The following is a 22,650-nucleotide window of genomic DNA, read 5'->3' on the forward strand; positions in this document are numbered from 1 at the left end:
GGCAAGTAACTTTATCCACTAAGTCGTCTTTTAGACCCAAGAATTGCATTTAAACTGAGATTCTACTTTAAATTGTGTCAGGTTATATTTCCCCAAACGAGATGCTATTTTTGTTTTCCATCCTATTAACCTAAAAATATTAACTTTTAGTTCTCATGGGATGGATAAAAAAGGGAAATCAGACCCCACATATTTCCCCCTAAAACAGCTTGAGTTACTTCATAGATAACTCAAGCAACACACGTGCATGTGGGATGTTCCCGCTTACCCAAAGCCAATCAAGTCAGTACAGGACCTTCACAAGGAGAGAAGGTCATCCGCAGAGGGCAGAGAGAGACTTCTTAACTTTCTCTGTCCCTGCCCCAAACAAGGAAGCTAGTGGATCTTTATTTTTTAAATCATATTTACAACCTGTGAGTCTGAAAAATACAATGCCTGGTAATTGATTTATTAATAAATAAAAATATTAGACATATGATTATACTCACATATACTTTGGAGGACTCTCTCTTCTTTCGGAGGAAGATACCCAAATAATAAAAAATTATTATCCAACCAAAGAAACCTTTAACAGTATATTTTATTAATATAATGTGAAAGGCAGTAATTCTATGCTTATGCGGCAGGAAGTTCGTCTAGCAGGCAGTTCACGTTAGAGACTACTGTGAAGCAGACGCGGCAGTGTCCGTGCACTCGGGAGCACACCTCTGTTTAGATAAGGCACTGTCCAACGGGGCTTGTGGAGCAGCTGCGGAGGCTACAGCTTTAAACACCACGACAGCTACCGTCCTCTTCTAGGCTCCCCAACTCAGCACGGAGTCCATACTGGACACAGCACTCTGGCTATCTGCCAGGCCTGACACTTCCTCTACCCAGAGTCAATGTGGTGCTCATGCTTTGTGATCCCCTTCAGTGCCTTTCATGGCTATGTTGACTGACATCTAGAGGATCCAATCAGATTCCCCCTTGAGGTACTTTAATGGGAGGCGCACTCAAAGGCTTTACAGAGCAGCAAAGCTAATGGATACCCAAAATATGGCAGGCAGAAGCCAAAAAGATTTTCTCATGGAGTACAATTTTTATGTAAAAAAAATTGATGTTAAGATTTGGATATTTGGCAAACTGAGCAGTAAGATGCAAGTCAAAATGCCAGTGAGCTTCCAACTCACCGTAGGAGGGATGGCCATTTATCACCAAGAAAGTAAACAAGAAATGCTGTGAGGACACAATGCCGGGGAGACAGACTGCAGAGCTGCCATGGAGTCTGTATGAGGGTTTTCAGGAGACAAGGGCTGGGGAGGTGGGTCCGCGAGGGAAGTGCCTGCTGCTCAAGCGTGAGGACTGAGCGGATCCCCAGCACTGAGTCAGCTGGGGACAGCAGTGTACGGTGGCAATGCCAGTGCTCGTGGTGGGGGCACTAGCCAGCCAGCCTAGCAAAGTCCGTGAGCTTAAGGCTCAGTGAGAAATTGTCTTTTTTTTTTTCTTTTAAAAGGTTGAGAGTGATGGAGAATTTCAATGCTACCCTCTGGTGTACACATGCGCAGGCATGCATACAAATTAAACAACAGCAACAACAAGACAGAATTACTGCTGATCAAATATACCACTTCTGAATTCACACACAAAGACTCAAAGCATACAGTAGAGGAACTGTACGCATGTTTGCTGTGGAACTTACTCACAATAGCCCAGTCATGGAACCATGCTAGGGTCTATGAAAGGATAAAGAAAACCTGACACACACAGACACGCATACAAGTTTTAGTCAGTCAAAAAAATGAAACTATGCTGTCTGAAGGAAAATGACTAGAACAAAACGAAATAAATAACACTTAGACAAATAGGGCTTTAAAAAAAATCACATGCAGATTCTAGACTTAAAACAGGAAAGGGAGAAAGTGGAGGTGGCAGGGGACCAGGCCTGGATAAACATACTAATAGTGTATATGGATAAAAACTTCCTAATGAATCTGTGTGGTTATTATACACTAATAAAAAGCTTTAGTATTGACCACGTTGTGAAAAATATAGTGACTCTAATTCATAAGAAAAATAATATTTGTTGCCAGTCATAAAAATTGATTATTTAAGTGAAAAGTTAATTTTTAGTCCTCCATTGATAGTTTCTTGACGTTTAAAGACTTCTAAAAGTCAGTATTTGGAGAATAATTGAAACATACCACAAAGGTCAGCATGTGAGGAAGTGGTAGCCAGGATTTCCAAACAAGTAAAAGTTGTGTGAGACCCAAATGGTCTGAGGGGTTGTGCTAAACAAAAACGTGACTGAGAGAGACTACCTGGACCAGACTGTCTGTCTTGACTGATGATTGGTGTGGCAGGGCCCTGCCCACTGTGGCCAAAGCCGTCCCCAGGCAGGTGGACCTGGGCTGTGAAAGGAAGCTAGCTGAGCACACACCAGCGAGAAGGCCAGTGCACAGGACAACAAACAACATTCCTTCACGGTTCCTGCTTCAAGCTCCTGCCTTGCCTGAGTTCCTGCCCTGACCTCTCTCAATGATGGATTATGGCCTGAAATGTAAGCGGAACAAATCCTTTCCTCTTCAAGTTGCTTTTGGTCAGTGTTCTATATCAGCAACAGAAGGAAACTAGACCGATTCCTAATGTGAGCACCTTTTAGGACACTACTATTCATAAGAAAGGAAATAAAAGGGCTAGAAACAGGGAAGAAGAAATTATCCCTATATACAGCTGACCATCCTATACTTAAAAATCTCCAAGAATTCACCAGAAAATTCTTAGACCAGATAAGCATTAAGTAGTGGGATGCAAAAACAACATAGAGAAATCAGAAAACTTGCCACATACTGCCATGAGTTTGCTGAAAATCAGAGAACACCATCTACCATCTGTAAGAGCTCCAAGAAAAGTAAAAAGTCCAGCAATAAATCTAACCAAGGAGGTGGGAGTCCTTCACAAGGAAACTTCACGACACTGAACAAAGAACTGCAAACCAGGAGATGGCAGGGAATCTAAGCTCATGAACGGGCAGAACTGTACTGTGAAAATGGTTACATTACTGAAAGTGATACACATATCTAATTACAATTCCCATCAAAACTCTAAGACATTGTTCAGCGAATTAGAAAAGACAATCCTAAAATACATATGGAAACGTAAAGACCCCAACTAGCCTTAGTGATCTTAAACAGGAAAAGTAACGCTGAAGGTACAAACCCACGATCTCAAACTATACTACAGAGCCACACCCACTGCAGTCTCAGTGCAAACACAGATATGAAGTCCCTCGTGAAGGACACTGCTCCAGCAACTGTTCCTTTGATAATCCATCTACTGAATCATTCTCAACAATCTGAGCATCAAGGTCATTTGACATTCTATACCAGCTCATGGCTATTCCATATTTAAAAGTAAGCTTAACATTAGCTATCAGCTTTATGAAATACCATGACTCGTTAGAAAGCTGCTATAGCGTAGAGTGGGTAACTGACCAAAGGAACATAAGAGAACCTAGTCAGAACCTTACGCTAGGTGGCAGATAATTTCAGTAGATGGTTACGATGGTTATTCTTAAAGACAGACAATTCTAACCACATGAAGAAAAGTGAGAAGCTGATTAAAACTAAGAAAGTAATTTTTTTAAATCAAAAGAAAGTTAATAGATAAGACACAAATATTAAACAGTATTGTACAGCATAAGCAAAGCCCTATAAAAAAGTAAAAAAAAAGTCTAATGGGAAAACAGGCAGAACCCTGGAAATGTGTGTCATGGAGCAGAAACATGGCCAGCTGGTAAGCATAAAAAGACCTATCACCGATCAATCACACTGCATTACACGTTCATACTGTAATGACTATTTTACACCAATATATTGTCAAAAACCAAAATCTGATGACACCAAAATAATATAATGTTGGCACTGTTGGTCTGAGCATAAACTGGCCAATCCTCCAGAAAGGGACTTGGTGAAGCTGAAAGCCATAAACCTGTACTTCAGCACCTCCAGCCCTAGTGCAAACTAGGAGAATAGGAGCACGTGCGCTAGGAGACAGAATGCTCATATATATATATATATATATATATATATATATATATATATATATATATAGTTTTGAACTGCCAAAAGCTGGAAATAGCACAAATACCCATTAACAGTAGACTGAATATATAAATTTGGTATATTCCCAGCGTCATATATGTTATATAAACTGAACATTACACAGCACTGAAAAATGAATAAGGGCTGGCAAGATGGCTTGGTGAGTAAAGGTACTTTTGTTAAGCCCAAGATCTGAGCTTGATCCCAGGATTCATGTGAGAATACGGATCCTTGAAAGCTGTCCTGGGACCTCCATACATGAACTATGTATGGCAAGCTGTAACAGCACCCCCATGAGTAATAACTTTAATTGAAAAAAATCAAACTTGCTGCTACATGTAACCAAATAAATGAACTTAAAAGCACAGCAGTGAGTAAATGCCACTATTAAATGCTTATAAACAAGCCACACGGAACAATGTTAATAAAAATTGATATAGGAACTTTGCTTGTTTTTCGAGACAGGGTTTCTCTGTGTAGCCCTGGCTGTCCTTGAACTGGGAAATCCACCTGCCTCTGGCCCCCAAGCGCTGGAATTAGAGGCATGCCCCCGCCCCCGTGAATGTGTGAACTTTTAAGGAAGCATACCATGGCAGACTGCAGAAGGAGAGCTCTAGGAGAGGGAGGGGAGCAGAAGAGAACAGTGACTGGTGAGAGTTGGGAGGAGAGAAGAGCTGCATGGTACTAAATGCTGCGAGAAGGGGACTTGAAGAAGGCCAAGCTTGGTGACACACCCTGTGGACCCAGCACTCACGAGGTTCAAGCATGAGTACCATGAATTTGAGGCCAGCTTGAGCTGCACAGTGAACACTAGGCCAGACAGGGCATACAGCAAGACCCTGTTTCAAAAGCTGAGAGGAGGGAAAAGAGGTGGAGGTTGCAGAAACCTAACCTGAGTGGCGTGAGTAAAGAGAACCACCAAGTGTACTTGGAGAGTAACGGCAGGTGAGTGGGATGACGAGGGAAAGCTGACTGCCAAGCGGGACCGGTGTGGACAGGTGAGACGGATAGAGAACCAGTTGAACAGAGGAGCAGTGCACTTCCCAGGCGCCACCGCTCACCCACGATTTCATCAAGGGCAGTTGCTGGGAGTCAGACTTGTTGGGCCAGGGCTGTGCACTCAAGTGCTCAGGCTTCCCCAGTTATTCTGTGAAGATAACTGGTCTACAGAGAAAAATGCTATGGGAAAGGCCCGGTGCACAAATTCCCTTGCTACCACTTTCACAAATGTGGACCTGCCTGCAATGCCAAAGTCAACGGAAGTTAACTAGAGTCAAAGTAAGTCCTGTAGGTCTTTCAAATATCAGTACTCAAATCCAGCTCGAATACTTAGATTCTATTTTGGATATGCTACTGGCTTTGTGATTAAAGAAACAGAACTGTTAAATCTCAATTTCAGTAACTTGCAAACTACTTTAAAATACTTATAAATTGCTAAAGTAGTTTGAAAAATAATAAATATTCAGAGCTCCAATTTTCCAGGAAGGTACAGTTTCCACGTGGCTCTCTTTTGTCCTCAGACTCTAAACATCTGACCGCTCATTCAGGTTTGTGAATGGATACAACAAACCGCATGTCTACTAAGGCTAAACCATGGACACTGACTCCACAGGGAAATGTCTTCTAGGTTAGCAGGAGAGAAGGAAATCATCAGCACATCCTCACCCCTTCACCGGCTTTCTGCAAGTCTGAAGTCGTGTTTCTTGTGTCATTGCCGGCATCTCCGCCCTCAGAGCTGCTTTTGTTTTCCTCTTCTTTGCAGTCTTTATCATCTTCATCTCCTGGAGATTTCCGGGACTGTTTAGAAGACTTCTAAAGATTAAAAGTTAAAAATTAGAGTCAAAAGCAGAGCTCCAAATGCACAAACCTAAGGAAAGAGGTGCATCAGGAGCTGGTCTGCACACAGTCTGACTCGATGGAGCACATACAGAACACATTCAGCATGCCAAGCTGGACTAGGTGCTGCTGGACAAGTCATTTTACTTCTCTGGGACTATAGTAACTAGAGTAACTAGCTGGAAAGGAAGCAGATACGGGCTAGACAACCACCTAAGTATTGCAAGAAATGTGATGTTAAAAACTGGACTCTACAGACACCCACAGCATGACTAAACACAACTGGGTAAGGAACTAACACCTTAGTAGACATCAGAACTGGAAGTCACCTTATAGTAACAGAAACCAAGGTCCCGAGAGTCGGGGTGAACTTCCCGAGACAGCACATGGCATTCAAGTGCTGTTTGACTAGGGGCAGACTTAGACTCTGACAAAGACTTCCCACCACAGCACGGCACTGCAATCTAATCTTTAAACTGCGGATAATTACTTAAGAACCAAGGGTACATTGGCCAGCCAGTGTGTTTTCTTTGTCATCTTCCATTTGAAATCAAATTATAGTTTGCAGCAGAAGTCGCCTGGCAGAACAGTACTAAAGTTAGAAAAACATGGCTTCAATTGTATGTCTTATTTATGGTGGTAAGATGTAACATTTTTAACATTTCCCTTTAAAAGACTTTTTTAATTTTTAGAATTGTATGTATTTATTGTGTATGAGTATGCATTTGTTTGGGTGTATGCACCTGCCACGGCATGTGTGGAAGTCAGAGAACATCCTGGGGAACTAGTCCTCCCCTTCCGTCGTGTGGTTCCTGAGCTGGCCATCAGGCTTGGTGGCCACTGCCCTTACCAACTGAGTCACCATGATGACTCCTCTTAAGATTTTTTTTAAAGTAAAAAGCAAGTTTAATTACAAGCATATAAACAATAAACAATGACTAATGGGCTCGTGTGAATGACTACTAGGTAGAAAACACAAAAGATAAGCTGTCTGTCCAAATGCAGTCCCTTTAACATGTTTTGAACTTGACCAGCTTGCCCTTTTATCTATTAAATCTGTATTTCTCTTAAGAAGTTTTAATGGCTGGGCTTGTAGCTCAGTTAGTAGTGCTTGACTAGATGCAGGAAACCCTGGGTTTGATCCCCAGCACTATATATACTGGGCATGAGGATGGATATCTGCCATCCCAGCCCTCAGAAGATAGAGGAAGGAGGCTCAAAAGTTCAACAACATGATTGGGTTACATATGAGTTTGACACCAACCTGGGCTACATGAGGCCATTTCTCTAGAGGAAAAAAGGAAGGTGAGGAGAAATATTTTTAGATCAATCTTCAAATACTTTAAAAACAAATACTAAGGTAAATTGACTAACCCAATCATATTTTGGCTTTCCAGAAATGAATTAGCAAATTGGAACCTTCTCATACAATCAGTTTTTTAAAATTATTTTGTACGTGTGTGTGTGTGTGTGTGTGTGTGTGTGTGTGTGTGGTGCAGGGGCAGTTGTAAGCACTTGTGAGCAACCTGATGTGAGCGATGAGAATTGAACTCTGGTCCTCTACAAGAACAAGCGCTTTCAACTTCTGAGCCATCTCTCCAGTCCCTTACATATATAATGTTTTTTTTTTTTTTTTTTTAATGCAAAGATTAGCTGGAGAGATGGCTCAGTGGTTAAAAGAGCTTACTTGCAGAGGACCTGGGTTCAGTTCCCAGCACTGATATAGGGGCTAACAACCACTCATAATTCCAGTTTCAGGGGATCCAATTTCACATTCTGGTCTGTATGCAATACACACACGTGTTGTACATGCAAACATGCAGGCAACACACACATGAAATAAACCTAATATACAAAGAGAAAGATCATCTAGTTACAGAACACATAAATAGATTGCTACTATTTTACTTGATTAAAACTACCAACCACAGCCAAACTGTTAGTTTAAAATGCTATCGTTTTTACCTTTTTAGATTAAAAACAGGTATCCTCAAGTAACTGTGCTGACCTCCCACTCTTAGCCTAACAAAGAACATCATAATATACATAAACGCCTGTGCAGGTTGTTTGTAAGTAACCCTGAGTTTATGCTTCTCAGCACTTGGCATGATACAAACACCGAGTCTCACGCCGATGAGAACTAGGGCGTTTTTAGACATCTCCTAATGAGTGACAATAGTATCTTGGCAGGAAATCTGGCTGCAAAACTAACTCTGTAAAGCTCTTCAGATCCTAAGTCCTGTAAGTTTCTTTTAAATTGGTGTTTATCATCTGTTTTATCAGTGTGGACTTGAATTGGTTTTATGTTTAACTGTTGTTCTGCTAACTAATTTTTTATAAGGATCTGATAAGCCTTAACCATAAATCATTTGCATAAAAATACTTTTAATTTACAATTTTCTAGTATCTGCTAGTGCTTCTTTAACATGAACCAGCTATAAACTTGTTAAAAGATAATTTTCCTCAGACCTGCTGTACTTTGGTTTTTTATTTTGATTACTGAGCTTTTTCCCCCCTCACAGGTAAATGCAATTCTGTAGATAAAGGAGATATGAGACAATCCTTTTATCTAACTGGATGTTACAGAAGGTTTATAGACTACTAGTTTTCAAGAACAAAAGTAGACTATTCAATTTTAAGAGAAACCATGTATTCAACAAAAAGAAAACACTGGGAATCAGTGAAAAATTAAACATAGTTCTTAAGTGATCATGAAAATTTCAATTAAATAAAATTAGTTAATTCTAGTTAATTAAAATTAAATAATCCTTTAAATGATAAATTTTAGGCTTCACCTTTACTGCTGTAAAGTGCTAACTCTACCCTGTGAGTCTTGGTACTGTTGATCATGGAAACATGCAATGATTTATTGACATTTAAAGGCAACATGTCCATTGTTAAGTCTTTGAAGCCTTATGTAGCTTTTACATAATTTAGGGTTGCAAACACATTCCATACAAAGCTCAGCAGGTAATCAATTAAGTAGAAATTCAAATGGATATTTAAGGAAAACACAAATGCTAAAAGAAATTCAACTTAAAATTAACCAACTTTATCCTCATCAAAAGCAATCATTTGTTTGCTTATATGTGTGTGTGTGCGTACACGTGTCCAACTCCTCCTACCCCCTCCCCACTATTTTCCCCTCCTAACTACATGTGCTTGTGCTTTTTTTTTTTAAATTTAATACCCACTGCATACATTTAGTGCTGCCTATATGTATTTGGAACACGACGGTTTCAAAGGGCCTGAATCTACCTTATATTTTTAGGTAGGGTCTCTTACTGGGGCTCCCTCATTGGGCTAGACTGGGTGACCAGCAAGCCCCTTCCAGGGATCATCCTGTCTCACCTACCCTGCCATCTCAGGGGTTACAGCCACACGGGCCCCAATTTCAGATGGGTGCTAGGTTATCTAGACTTGGTCCTCATGCTTGTGCAGTAAGCACTTTACCTACTGAATCATCTCTCCAGCCCTAGTAGTAATCACTAAGATACATAGTGAATCACACAACTAGACACATGGGAAATAATGAATGGATATAAATTTTAGCTATATGTTAGTAGGTAGATTTTAACAACTGCCAAAGTCAAATCCTAATTGTATGAGAAGTTCTTGGTACTTGTTTTCTCAGGGGTTCCTAATTATATAGAGCCAATAAATACAAGAATCGAAATAGAAATAATTTCAAGAGTTCAATCATGTGACAGACTCTACTGAACCTTGAACCAATCTTATTAGCTCTTCAAGGATCCATTTCTCTTACTTTCAGCTTACTTTCAAAAGTTTTCACAATTCTCAGGGTATTTTTGACTTCATATCTACAGTATCGTATAGCAAACCTACTCTTTCCCTTTGTAAATCCGCCATCACGCCACTGCTGCTGCATTTACAACAGAATCCGGACCCATTCACCGACACAGCTTGCAAATTTGCAGTGTTCAGCATTCACCTGTGTCTCTGTGCTCAAGATCTAAGGGCACCTGTGCTTTCTGTTTTCTTCATCACATTCACTTTCTTCCTCTTTTCATAATTTACATTTGTTATTTACTTGCTCATTGCTCCCCGTCTCCCTTTCAACGGAGTCGGAATCCTCAGTCCTGCATACCCAGTTTAACTCAATGTCTGGTACGGATGCACCCTACAGTATTCTATGTTTAACCTTTCTCCTTCAACTAAGCACACAGTACATTCAGGGCAATCAGCCTCGAAGAGTCAGCTGTGACTCCCTGAATACCTCAGGGCTTCTGCCTTTCTGCCTCTAGAGTTTGTAGTGTATATGTGGGGGTGGGGAGGGGATGTGGCTGAGTCACATGTTCTAGGTTAGCACTTTGCCAAGGAACTATACCTCCTACCCAGATGAAAACCTTTAGTGAACATGCATGAGAAATGAACAGTGGGAGGGAGGTTGTCAGTGACCTTTGAAGTGTAGGACTTTTTCCGTTTTGAGCCTCCTTTCTCATTCTTCCTTTTGCCTTTTCCATCTTCCACTCTATCGCCTTCCTCCTCGCTGCTTGCATCTGCGGTATTTCCACCTTCTCCCTCAGTTTCTGAAGAGCTCTGCTGCTGAATTGTCTAAGGAAAAAAAAGATCAGCCAATTACATTTTGGAAAAAAAAAGCACACAAACTGTGAAAACAATCACTCTGCTTAAATTTCAAAGACTTTGGCCTACTTCTAACATTTTAAAATAAAGAACTATGACAGCCAGGCATAGCGGCACACATCTCTAATTCCAGCTGAGGCTGAGGTAGGAGGGTTGCTTGTAGTCAAGAATTGGAAGCTAATCTCAGTAGCATGGGTAATCCTAATTCAATTAATGACCCAAATGACTGTCAGAATCAATTTTTCAATGGCCACTTAACTCAGACTCTTCTGGGCAAGAGTTGGTACTTAATCAAAAAATGCTGCTATAGCCAAAGAAGAACTCTGACTTCAAACGAATGGAAGGTAAGTACTAACAAGAAGGACATTTTACAAAGATGCATAAGAGTTAAAAGCAAGGAATAAAAGTACAAGAGACTGTGATGCAAACTATTACCTGGTACCCAGTAAATTTCACTCCTGGGTTATTTTCAATTTCCCATAATCCTTCATTAAATCCTTTCCGTTTGTTTGACTTTCCAAACTTGTCTTTGTATTCCTTATATGGGAAAAGGTCTTTAGGACCTAGAAATGCACTGCAGAGATAGATCAGAAATAGAACTGACACGCTGACCTTCAAATACAAGGTACTGTAAATATCAAGATCAAATATGATGTCAGAGCACATTACAATAAAGTTATTTAAAGTATATATAAACCCTCTGGGTTAAACACATATCACAAGATGCTTTAGAAACATATTTCAAGGCAATAAAATGGATATCTGAGTATGTAAAGTCAGCAACTGTGGACTGTCCAATTTTGACTTTATATTAATATTACCAATATACTTTGTTTAACATTGATTTCTAGTTACACAGACAGAATTAGAGCTGTTTACTCTGATCGTGTCAATCATCATTTTAAACTGGTATTTATGTTAATCTTCCTGTAGGTAAGGGTTTGTGAGATTTATATTAGGAATTTAAATACTGGAATAAAAATTATTTAATTCTGTATACTACTTTAGAATAGTTAGCCAATATTATTTCTGTAAATTGGTTGGGGGAGAACACCCAGAAGTAGCAAAGTAAACAAAATTATATCTAATTTAAAGCTTTCCTAACTAAATTAATTATAATCAAGAAAAAATAGTTAAATTCTGTAGCTAACAGACGAGGGCACACTGAAGAGAACCTTTCACACCGTGACTTGTGATCTTTACCTAGTGAGCGAAACTACTAAGGCTCACACTGGACGACATCCCTGAGACACTTCAAATTAAAGTTTGCGTAGCTATTAATATGACAAATACCAGTTAAACTCCTGTAAGTGTCAGGCATTGTTGCAATGGTATGGGAATAAGGCACAGCAATTGCTGCCTTCGGGAAGCACAGGTGCTGATAGTAGACCAATTAAAATGGCAAACTAAACACATTATTTCTTGTATACAAAGAAGGATAGTGTCTTAGTTTATTTTCCTGTTGCTGTGATAAAACACCCTGACAGAGCAACTTAAGGAAGGAAGGGTTGATCTGGCATATAGTTGAGGTTAACATCCACCACTGTCAGGAAGTCAAGGGTTCTGATGCAGCTAGACATATCACATCCACAGTCAAGAGCAGAGAGCAATGAGTTAACGCATGCACGCTGAAGCTCAACTCATTCCACTCATACAGTTAGAACCCATCCTAGGGAATAGCGCTCTCACAGTGGGTGGGTCTTTCTAGTTCAAATAACCAATTAAGAAAACCCCCCCACAGACAAATTATTCGTCTAGCTAATTTCTCACTAAAACTCCCTGGTGAGTCTAGGTTGGGTCGTTGACCATTAAAACTAGCCCATCCCAGATGGATACATTAGGGATGACTTCTACAATTTCAGCTATAAAGATTGGAGAAGGCATGACCAGAAAGGGAACTTCTAAGTAAAGGAGGTGAAGACACCCTCTGTGCTGTTACCTGGGAATAAATTATGTGTCTGAGAAACACAGAAGAGGCCAGGGCAGCTAGAGCGAAATGAGTAACAGTAACCAGTAGGGACATGGTTAGAGCGGTGACAGGCTAGAGACCTGTTTGGGGCCTTGGAGCTCTTTGCAAAGGCATTAAGTAATATGGGAAGCCATGCAAGGTTCTGAGGTGAGTAGCATCACTTGGCTGTCATGTTGGAAGCAAGTGAAGGTCAGGTACTAGGGTGTAAGCAAGAACTATCAGAAGCCCTGAAATAAAAATGACAGCGACTAGGGCCGGGGGTAGTTGGTGAAGAAATGATCAAACTCAGATCTCATTCTCAGGAGGAAACCTTGGTGGAGAAACTGGATTTGAGGTTATCTTTAAGGGCTCAGGATGATAAATAAGAAAGCTAGAGTTGTTAGTTTCTGAAACGTTACGATTTTTCTCTTGCAGAAAAAAAATTGGGATGAAGCATATTGTTAGTTGTAAAACCTGAAGTCCCAGTTAAAACATTCAAAAGAAGATATCAAATAGGGAGCTAGAAAATATTTTCTGGGGATTAAAGAAAACTATGAGCTAGAGATAGGAATTTAGAAATCAGAAAAAGATGATACTGAAACCTTTCAGTCAACATGCTAGCAGTAATTCATAAATTCCATTTTCTGACTGGGTATAGCAATGATCTCTCCAGATGGTTAAAAAATGAACTAACAAATCTATGTATACTAAGTGTGTTGGCACATTCAACAATGCACATGGGAGGTGGAGGCAGGAGTCTGAGCCCATTCTGGGCTCTGTGAGACCCTGTCTATCAGGGAGAAGAGTGTAGACCTGGTAGTTAGCCATACTCCAGGAAGGCCACATGTGGTGGTTTTAAAGGTAATGCCCCCCAAAGGAAATGGCTCTATTCGGATATGTGGCTTTGTTGGAGGAAGTGTGTCACTATAGAGGCGGGCTTTGAGGTCTCATATATGTTCAAGCCACACCCAATGTTTCAACTACTTCCTATTGCCTTGAAGGCAAAATGCAGGACACCTGGCTACTTCTCCAGCACTATGTCTGCCTGCATGCCACCATGTCACACCATAATGATAATGGACTAAACATCTGTGCTGTGGGATAATGCTCTTGTACACTGTAAAGATTTGTCACTCATATTGGCTTAATAAAACACTAACTGGCCAGTAGACAGGCAGGAAGCATAGGCAGGGCAACCAGATGAGGAGAATTCTGGAAAGAGATGCAGTCATAATCCAGAAACAGAGGAAGCAAGATGAAAATGCCTTACTAAGAAAAGGTACCAACCCACATGGCTAAACATAGACAAGAATTATGGGTGAATTTAAGTTGTAAAAGCTAGTTAGTAATAAGCCTAAGCAATAGGCCAAACAGTTTATAATGAATGTAAGCTTCTGTGTGTTTATTTGGGACTGAATGGCTGCGGGACTGTGTGGGAATCTTCCGTAGGCAACTCTGAAAATGTAAGCCACCACAATTAAATGTTCTTCTTTATAAGAGTTGCCGTGGTCATGGTGTCTCTTCACATTAATAGGAACCTAAACTAAGATACCACACATCCAAGAATATTTGGGCAGCACAAATTGGTCTTGGTGGTTACAAAGAAAACACACAAAGCTGAATGAGCAGGGAAGGAGCAGGGAAGGAGCAGGGAAGGAGTGTGGGTCCAGGAAGAGCTGGAGGAGGGAGTGGAGTGCTCAAATACACAACCAAGAATAAAACTCTTGAGGGATGGGTAGGTTAAAGTTTTATTTGATGAACAACATGAACATGATAAAAAGTGGGCATTATATGGCTACTTCACTTTCAAGGAAACTTAACAGGAATTATTACTCTGGCCTTTGACTTTTGTGATCATTGATCTATGCATAGGAAACAACTGTGGGTTAAGCTGCCTAAAGTTTGTGTACCAGTTGGCAGGTCTTTAAGGGCAGATTTCCACTTCCACTGATATACAGAATACCTTAAAAAACAAATACTTACTAAGGGAATAAAAGTAAACACATAATTTTAGTAAATGGTGCATACAGTAGAAGTGAGTTTTTTTTTAAGTTAACTTTTGCCTTGTCCCAAAAAATGCAGCCAGATAATTTGAAACAGGTTATTCTAAGGAAAACTCAGAACAATGGTATGCATATAAAATAAGGTCAGGAGTGAGGTAAATAAAATATGTATCACAAAGCATATTGTATTTATAGGTAAAACATTTTCTTCTAAGCTTTCTAGCAACCTAAGAAAAGGTATATGCAGTGTTTATTAGATGAAAATAAGACTTGGGTTTAGCTTCTTGCCTCCTTGAGGACTTGTAGCTAGTCTAGTAACACACGCATACACACACACAAACAGAACAACAACAACAACAAAATTAAGCCAAAGTAAACTAAACTCAAAACAATACCAAAAAGCCCTTAAAAATTATTTCCTGAAAGATACACATTATCTCTCACACAAGAAAATAAGTTTCTGTCTTCGGGACTTTACCCTGGTGCTTTCAAGACCGGAATGAGGTGAAGTTAGAATGGGAGAAATAGCAAGCTAAGATTCATTTCAAACTCTGCTAACATTTAAATGAAAGTAAATGATAGAGTGTGGCAGGACTGCAAATTGTCCCCAAACCATGCTCTTCTTCTTTTGTCTTTCATTAACAGATTATTACTTCTCCCATATTTTAGAACTGCTAAACTGGAAACCATTTCCCAGCTTCCCTATGGCTGTGTGCGCTTCCATGACCAAATTCTTGACACTGGAGTGAGTGCAAGCAGAAGTGATCAGGGACCTTTCTCGCCATTTCCTTACAAGTCATCCTTGTTTTTCACGCTTCTCTCTCTCCCTCTCCCTAGAAGATGCACATGCACAACGGAGACATTAGTATTTAAATAAAGTCAATGCGCTAGGTGTGAAGACAAATGACTTTAACCTCTGCACTTAGGAGGAGAAGCAGAGGGATCTCAGTGAGCTCAAGGCCAATGTGGTCTACATAGCGAGGCTCTCACGAACAGGCACACAGGGTAATACCAAGAAATGGTAGGATCTGAGAGAGGGTCCACTCTTAGAACTCACTTAGAGCAACTCTGTCTATCCACCCTCACCTGTGCCCACTTCTGGATTACTGTGAAAAAAGGAAATAAACGTATATATTACTAGAATCCATATATTAACAAATGTAATTAGAAAATCTTTAAAAGGCGGTACGTTTGTTTTAGGTCTAAAGCTGAAAGAGCTAAGAGAATATAACTGTCCTCTAAGAAATGAGTGGAAGACGCTTCTCAAAATGGGACATGTACAGAGTCCCAGCAGTAAGTCAATTGCTCTAGGACTTCACAAGTGTCCTGAAAGGAGACTTGGGTTGATAACCAACACTTAAAATAGAAACAGAAATGGCATTCAAAGCAAAGATGTGCTTTCAGTAATCAAGACTTCTATGAACAAAAACTTATTTTATGGTTTGAATTTGAAATGCCCCCTCTCCCCTGCTCTTATGTTCACACATTTAGTAGCAGACAGTGATGTTAATTTGTTATGGAGTCTTATGGGGTGAGGCATGAATGATAGGTTATTAGAAACGTACCTTTTAAGTTATGGCCATGCCTGCCCCGGCTTGCCTTTTCTGCATGTCCTAGTCCTAGTCCACATGTAAAAACCTATCACCACATATTCTCCCTGCACAGACTCCACCATGCCTTCCCTGGTGTGAGGAACTGAAATCCCCTCAAGCCACGAGGCAAAATAAACATTTTCTTCCCAAACTTGCTTCTGTTGTGTTTTGTTACAACATGCAAAAATAACTTATGCACCTTACAGTAATAAAATGTACTAAGTCTGTTATTTTATAAGAGGACATAATAACTAACACAAAACAGTAAAGATCACATATTAATATGTAATCTAGTGGAGTCAGATCAGAGCTATTGAAACTTAGGCTATTTTGTTAACTTACGTTTCATGGGTACCAAAAAAGAAGATGGGATACTTGTTGGCTGGAGGCTTCACAGCTCCCTCTGGGAGTTCATCAATCTATTAAAGATAAATTCAGTTATGAAAGAATGTTGTAAACACAATAGAAACAATGTTTTAATAATTTATTGCCAATTTCAAAATAGTATTAGTGTAATAAAAATTCTAAGTTTTTTCTCAAACCTAGCAAAATTCTTCTAAACATCCTATTTGGTTCTATTTAAAACTGTAAATTAGTTATATCCATTGCAATAATTTATTGAGGCTGAACTATTCACGCCTTTTGACTCAACAGAATTAATCCTACTCCTGGAAATCTGTTCTCGTGAAATGAAACAAAAGCTGGACTTTTGGCAGGTGTCTGTGTTGCTCTGGAGCCTGTCCTGGAACTCACTCTGTAGACTAGGCTGGCCTCGAACTCACAGAGATCCGCCTGCCTCTACTTCCCAAGTGCAAGGATTAAAGGTGTGCGCCACCACTGTCTGATGTCAAAAGCTGTACTTTTAAAAGTAATGACAAACACATATCTCTATAATACATTTTAACATGGGGGTATAAGAACTAATAATGTACTATTATGCAGCCATTGGTCTGGACCATGCTGAGTTTCTCTCTCCAACCACATAAGACTTAAAGATATACATTTATTATTTCACTTCCATGTTCCAGACTCTATAGCTTTTTGTTGCATATCTATCATTCCTAGTTACGTATCTGAGCAATTTCTGTTTTTCTTGTTTTTGTAGACAGGGTTTCTCTATAGCTTTGGAGTTCGTCCTGGAACTAGCTCTTGTAGATCAGGCTGGCCTCAAACTCACAGAGATCAATTTGCTTCTGCCTCCCAAGTGTCGGGATAAAGGCGTAGGCCACCACTGCTCAGCCATTTCTGGTTTTTTTTTTTTTTTTTTTTTTTTTTTTTAAATAAAGGTTAGTCAGCACTTCTCAAGATCTACCAGTTCTTTTATTTATTTGTTTGTTTATTTATTTAACTTTTCATGACAGGGTTTCTCTACATAACAGTCCTGGAACTCGCTTTGTAGACCAAGCTGACCTCGAACTCAGTGAGATCCTCCTGCCTCCCAAGTGCTGGGATTAAAGACATGCACCACTACTGCCTGGCAAGATCTACCAGTTCTAAGTGCCACTGAGGTTGAAAACTTCAGATAGAATAAGGTCAAAATTCCCTAGAATATTCCAAGAAATGGTCATTCTTCTCCTCATATCATGATACAACAACATGAAACTAGATGCGATTATTTATAAGCATGCTATTTTTAATTTTGTTGTTGTGTTGAGACAGGGTCTCATACTGTAACTCAGGCTGGCCTGGAACCCACTACGTAGCCAAGGCTGTCCTCCAGCCTCTGCCCCCTGAATGCTGGACTTACAGACAAGCAACAGCAAGCTATTCTCTTTCTGTCTTCTCTGAACTCATTTTTCAGAGACACATATTGTTCAATTACAAAAATGAATATCTGTTTACAATATTTTGTTAGCAAAATAAACTCCAAGAGATCATCAGCAATTTCCCAAAATGCTTATCTAGAAATGGTTTCTAGTTACAATACAGCTTTCTAATTCTACCTTGAACATTTCAAACCCTGCACTGACAAATGAGGGGCTCTGAAATTTAGGATTAACACTGTAAATCTACCTGTTGACCATGCTTTCCTCTGGAAGCTAGCTAGATATGGGTACAAGTCATGACTGTCACTTACTGGCTATGTGAGCCTGGACAAAGTACTCAACTGCAGCTTCTTCATCTCTTCACATGACACATATCACTACTGTGACTATCAATGAAAGGTACTTTAGCACCCCTAGCACCAGGTGCTCAATAAATAGGCGCTAGGTAATTATTAATACCATTAGCCTAGGCATGTGCATGCATGCAGAGGCATGAGGTGGACACCAGGGGCCTTTCATCAATTGCTTTCCACCTTTATTTTTTGAAACATGGTATCTCCCTGAACCTGAAGCTCACCTAGTGGATTCACTAGGCTGGACAGCCAATGAGCTTCATAGATCTACTCCACTAGGATCTGAACTCAGGGTCTCTTGTTTCCCCACAAATAGTCATTTCCCTAGCCCCTGTAGTAGCTATATCATCTTTAAAATGTTCTCCCTAATACTACTGCTTAAATACGGTCTGAGTGTATCCCCCAATTCTCCATGTGTTAGAAGCTGGGTTCCCAGTGTAGGGATGTGGAGAGGTGGTAGTACCTCTACTAGAAGAAGCTCCTGGACGCTGTCCTGGGAAAGAGATCATGGTGTTCTCACAGGATCCCTGAGTTAGCTTTATAAAAGCCAGAGCCCACCCCCTAAGTTCTCTGCCACTTCCTGTCTTCTAGGAAGATTTCCTTCACACTCTACATTCACTGTGACTAGGGAAGCAGCCCCACCAGACTGCAGACATGCTGGGAGGACTCAGTGTCACCCACAAACAGACTTGTTCACTTATCTAGGTACGACAAATAGTGCTTATCAATCTTTGTTGTCATATGATAAAAAATCTACCATATCATAACGGGAAAATATCTCATGACTTTGTTAAGCAAAAAAGAAAGCAAATACTTTATGTTCATCATTGATTATAATTATATGTATGCACTTTTATAGATGGACACAAGGAAGGAATAGGAAAATATAAACATCTAAGTGTAGGTCAGTGGTATTAAAGGAGAAAAATTCTCCCTTTTCTATTTCCTTTTTGTTGTCATAATTTACAAAAGAAAACCTTTATATCAGAGGACTAAAATGACTATTATATAAATAGAAAATTTCTTGTATTTCTTTACTGCTGCTGTTTTAATCAAACCCATAAAGATCGAAGCCAGGTGGTGGTGGCGCACGCCTCTAAACACAGCACTCAGGAAGCAGAGGTAGACAGATCTCTGTGAGTTTGAGCTCGCATGGTTTACAAGGCTGGTTCCAGGACGTCCAGCGCTACACAAAGAAGCCCTATCTTGAAAAGCAAAAACAAACAAACAAAAAGATAAAATCAAGTCATTTCAGTGTGAATAATTTTGCCTCATTTGTTTCTGAAATTAAAAAAAATGAACATATTTTCTAACTGTAACATGTTCCAAAATTAGTCTGCTGACTGTAAACAATCTTAGAGCTAGTCAATGCATGCATGAACTATGTTTTTAGATACTAGACATCAGAGGGCACAGGACTATAGTCCCCAGGAATCAGTGTTTTAAGAAGCCTCTAGGCGATTTTGACACACCCTTATCAGTCTCTTGTGGTTCTTGTAGATGAGCCATGGTGTTTGTATTAACATAAAGTCCCCTAAATCATCAGGCTTTTTATATTCAGACTGCATGCTTATTTTCCTAATTCTTTAAGAAAGTCCTGTTAAATATGTAGTCATTTAGAAAAAAATTCTTATAGAAACTGAAAACTTGCAAGCATTTTAAAAATAGGAATCAGATGGGTTTGTTTTCATGTGAACTTTTAAAATTTCTTACACTACTATGAAGCTGGTATTACTTCTGCATGTTTAAAATAAATGAACATGTAAGCAAATTATAATTCTGAGGTGTTTTTTTTTCCCTTTGTAGGTCTCACTAGGTAACCCGCCTGACTTCAAACTCAATATCCGTTTGACTAAGCCTCTGAGTGCGGAGATTACAGGCTGTGTGTAACTATGCACACCTGTGCAGAGGGCACGGCGGCCATGGGGTGTCTTCTTCTATTGTTCTATTTTACTCCATCAGGACAGGGTCTTTTACTGAACATGGAGCTCGCTTGTTTTTATTTTTGTTTGTTTGTTATCATTTGTTTTTATTATTTATTTATTTACTTACTTACTTATTTATTTATTTTTGGAGACAGGGTCTCTAAGTAGCCTTGGCTGTCCTGGAACTCACTCTAGACCAGGCTGGCCTTGAACTGTGAGATCTGCCTGCCTCTGCCTTCTGAGTACTGGGACTAGAGGCTTGTGCCACCACCGGCTGCAACTTTATTACTTTTATGAGTTGTAATGTAAATGCATCTGAAGTGTGACCCTGTGAAAGAGAACTGTGACCCACAGGCTGTCTTAAATGAGATTTGAAAGCTCAACAACATCTATATAATTAAGACAGCCTCTACTGCACTAGCTGACAGCTCTCCCAGCCTGTACCCATGGATACGGCCCTCATGAGAGGGAGGGAGGGGAGGTATGGGTGGAGGGAAGGGGAGGGAAGGGGGAGAAGGAGGGGCGGGAAGGGGGAGGAGGAGCGGAGGGAGGGGGAGGAGGAGGGAAGGAGATGGAAATTTTTAAATATAAAAAAAAATAAACCATGAGAAAGAAAAAAAAAACTGAAAAAAAAAAAAGAACAAAGAATCTTTTCCAATCAAAGGTAACGGGCAGAGCTCCTACTATCCCCGAGGATCAGCATTCAGTTCCCTGTCAACCCTTGAAATTACTCTAATAACCAAACATATTCTCCTGTGGTAAATGCATGGCACCTGATCCTACTGAAACTATCAGCCCTGTTTAACACTGTCCACTGCTTCTGAGTAGAGCTACCATTGGGCCTGTGGAATGTATAATGTCTTTTTTTCACTCCAGGCTTTGAGTAATGCAATTAATAGTCTGCTGCCTGTCACATCTGCCCAGTATTGGGTATTTGGGCATCCCCACAGCTACACAGTAGGAATTTCTCCCTCACTAGGGGACGAATTAGTGATTAAAATACAACAACACGAGGGTAATGTAATCATGACATGGAGATCAAGGGATTGGATTCCACACGGTGGCTCAAATGTGAGTAATTTGTGTGCCCATTCATCCTGAGAGTCTAGCTGGAGGTTGAGGGGGTCAGAAGTCCTAAGGGGCAGGGCCCAGGGACAGACACGAAGGCTCCTTCCTGGGCAAGATCTCTCCTCTTAGAAGGGAGCACGCTCAGCTCTTTCACCTCACTCATATTTCTGTTCAACTCTATCAGAAAGACGCTTCACGACCTACTTCAAAACCACTTCCTTCCCTATCACTTTTCCCTTCTGCTTTATTATTTTAGCACTCTCTGACACAGGAATGCATGCTTGTGCACATCTGTCTCTTGGCACTGCGACAATCTCTCTTGTTCTAGTCACGCTGTACTTCAGCTGATACAGCAAAGCTTGAGCGGAAGACATTTTAAGCTGAATCCTAACTCTACGTGCTGTGTGTCTGAAAAAGGGGTAGAGATAGAGATGGGGACAAAGTGCTGAATGAGGGCTGGGAGATAGCTCAGAGGGTGAAAGTGTCTGCTGCTCAAGCCTGGCTACGTGAATTTGAGTTCCTCTCCAGGAACTCACGATAGAAGGAACTGACTCCAGTTTTCTCTGATCTCTATCTATGTAAACTGTGGCAAATGCACCTCCATACTCACATATGCAGAACTCCTTCTTTGATATAGGTTCTTCCTGTGTCTCATAGGGTTGCCTCAAGCTCCCAGTCTTCTATGTCAGCCTCCTGATGAGTTAGGACTGGCTGCACATGTCACTGCATAAGCAGACATCACCATTTGTTTATTAAAACTATTAATCATTTTCCTTTGTGGCTTATGAGTCTGGATCTTGCTTAAGAACATTTCCTAGTTCAAGATTATGAAGAACATTTCTTATGTTTTCTCTATCATTGCTTTCCTTATTTATTTAGAGATAGGGTTTCACTCTGCTCTTAAGTTTAACCATTTCTTGCCTCAGCATCCCCAGTGTTTGGATTATAGGTACAAGCTACAATGCTAGGCTACTTCTGTGGTTTTAATGAATTGTTTTCTAAACCTAGAAATGTGCCTGAAACTGGGTATAGGGAAATGGACAAAATAAGTACTAGCAATGCTACTGCAAATATTTAAGAAATTGATTCCTTTTATTGTAAAATTTAAAAATCACACCATAGTTTAACAATTCTACTGCTAGCAAACAGTCTATCGTGTAGAAGAGCCTGGAAACATAAAGAAACCAAAATGTTCACTGGACCACTCCAGCCCAAAGAAACATAAGATCATTAGTATAGGTAGAAATGGTTAAATAAATGTTAAGTAGTATATACTACTATAAACCTCAGTCACGATCTATTATGTACGGACTTGAAAAGCTAGTAATTTATCAAGGTCAAGGGGATACACAATGAAAAAAAAGACAATCCCATAAAACTCCGTGTGTGTTCGTTTAAACATAAAACATCAGAAAGGGTATGTTCTGAACTGTGACAACCAGTTACCTCTGTAGTAGTAATTAGTGCTACAGATT

At 40.1% G+C, this 22,650-nt stretch overlaps 1 protein-coding gene across 2 annotated transcripts in view; it reads right to left on the reverse strand.

Moving 5' to 3' along the window:
* Hdgfl3 (HDGF like 3) overlaps positions 1 to 22,650 on the reverse strand; it is a 53,020-nt gene that overhangs the window by 5,035 nt on the left and 25,335 nt on the right. Inside the window, exons 2-5 of one of the 2 annotated variants that reach the window (XM_038314083.1) lie at positions 16,406 to 16,482; positions 10,956 to 11,094; positions 10,335 to 10,490; positions 5,745 to 5,891 (exon numbers count right to left, since the gene is read on the reverse strand). In XM_038314083.1, the coding sequence (XP_038170011.1) occupies positions 5,745 to 5,891; positions 10,335 to 10,490; positions 10,956 to 11,094; positions 16,406 to 16,482 (519 nt within the window). Of the gene's footprint in view, positions 1 to 5,744; positions 5,892 to 10,263; positions 10,491 to 10,955; positions 11,095 to 16,405; positions 16,483 to 22,650 lie in introns of both variants that reach the window. The other variant, XM_038314082.1, reaches the window with a different exon arrangement.

This window comes from Arvicola amphibius, chromosome 12, assembly GCF_903992535.2.
Source record: "Arvicola amphibius chromosome 12, mArvAmp1.2, whole genome shotgun sequence".
Classification (NCBI taxonomy): Eukaryota; Metazoa; Chordata; class Mammalia; order Rodentia; family Cricetidae; genus Arvicola; species Arvicola amphibius.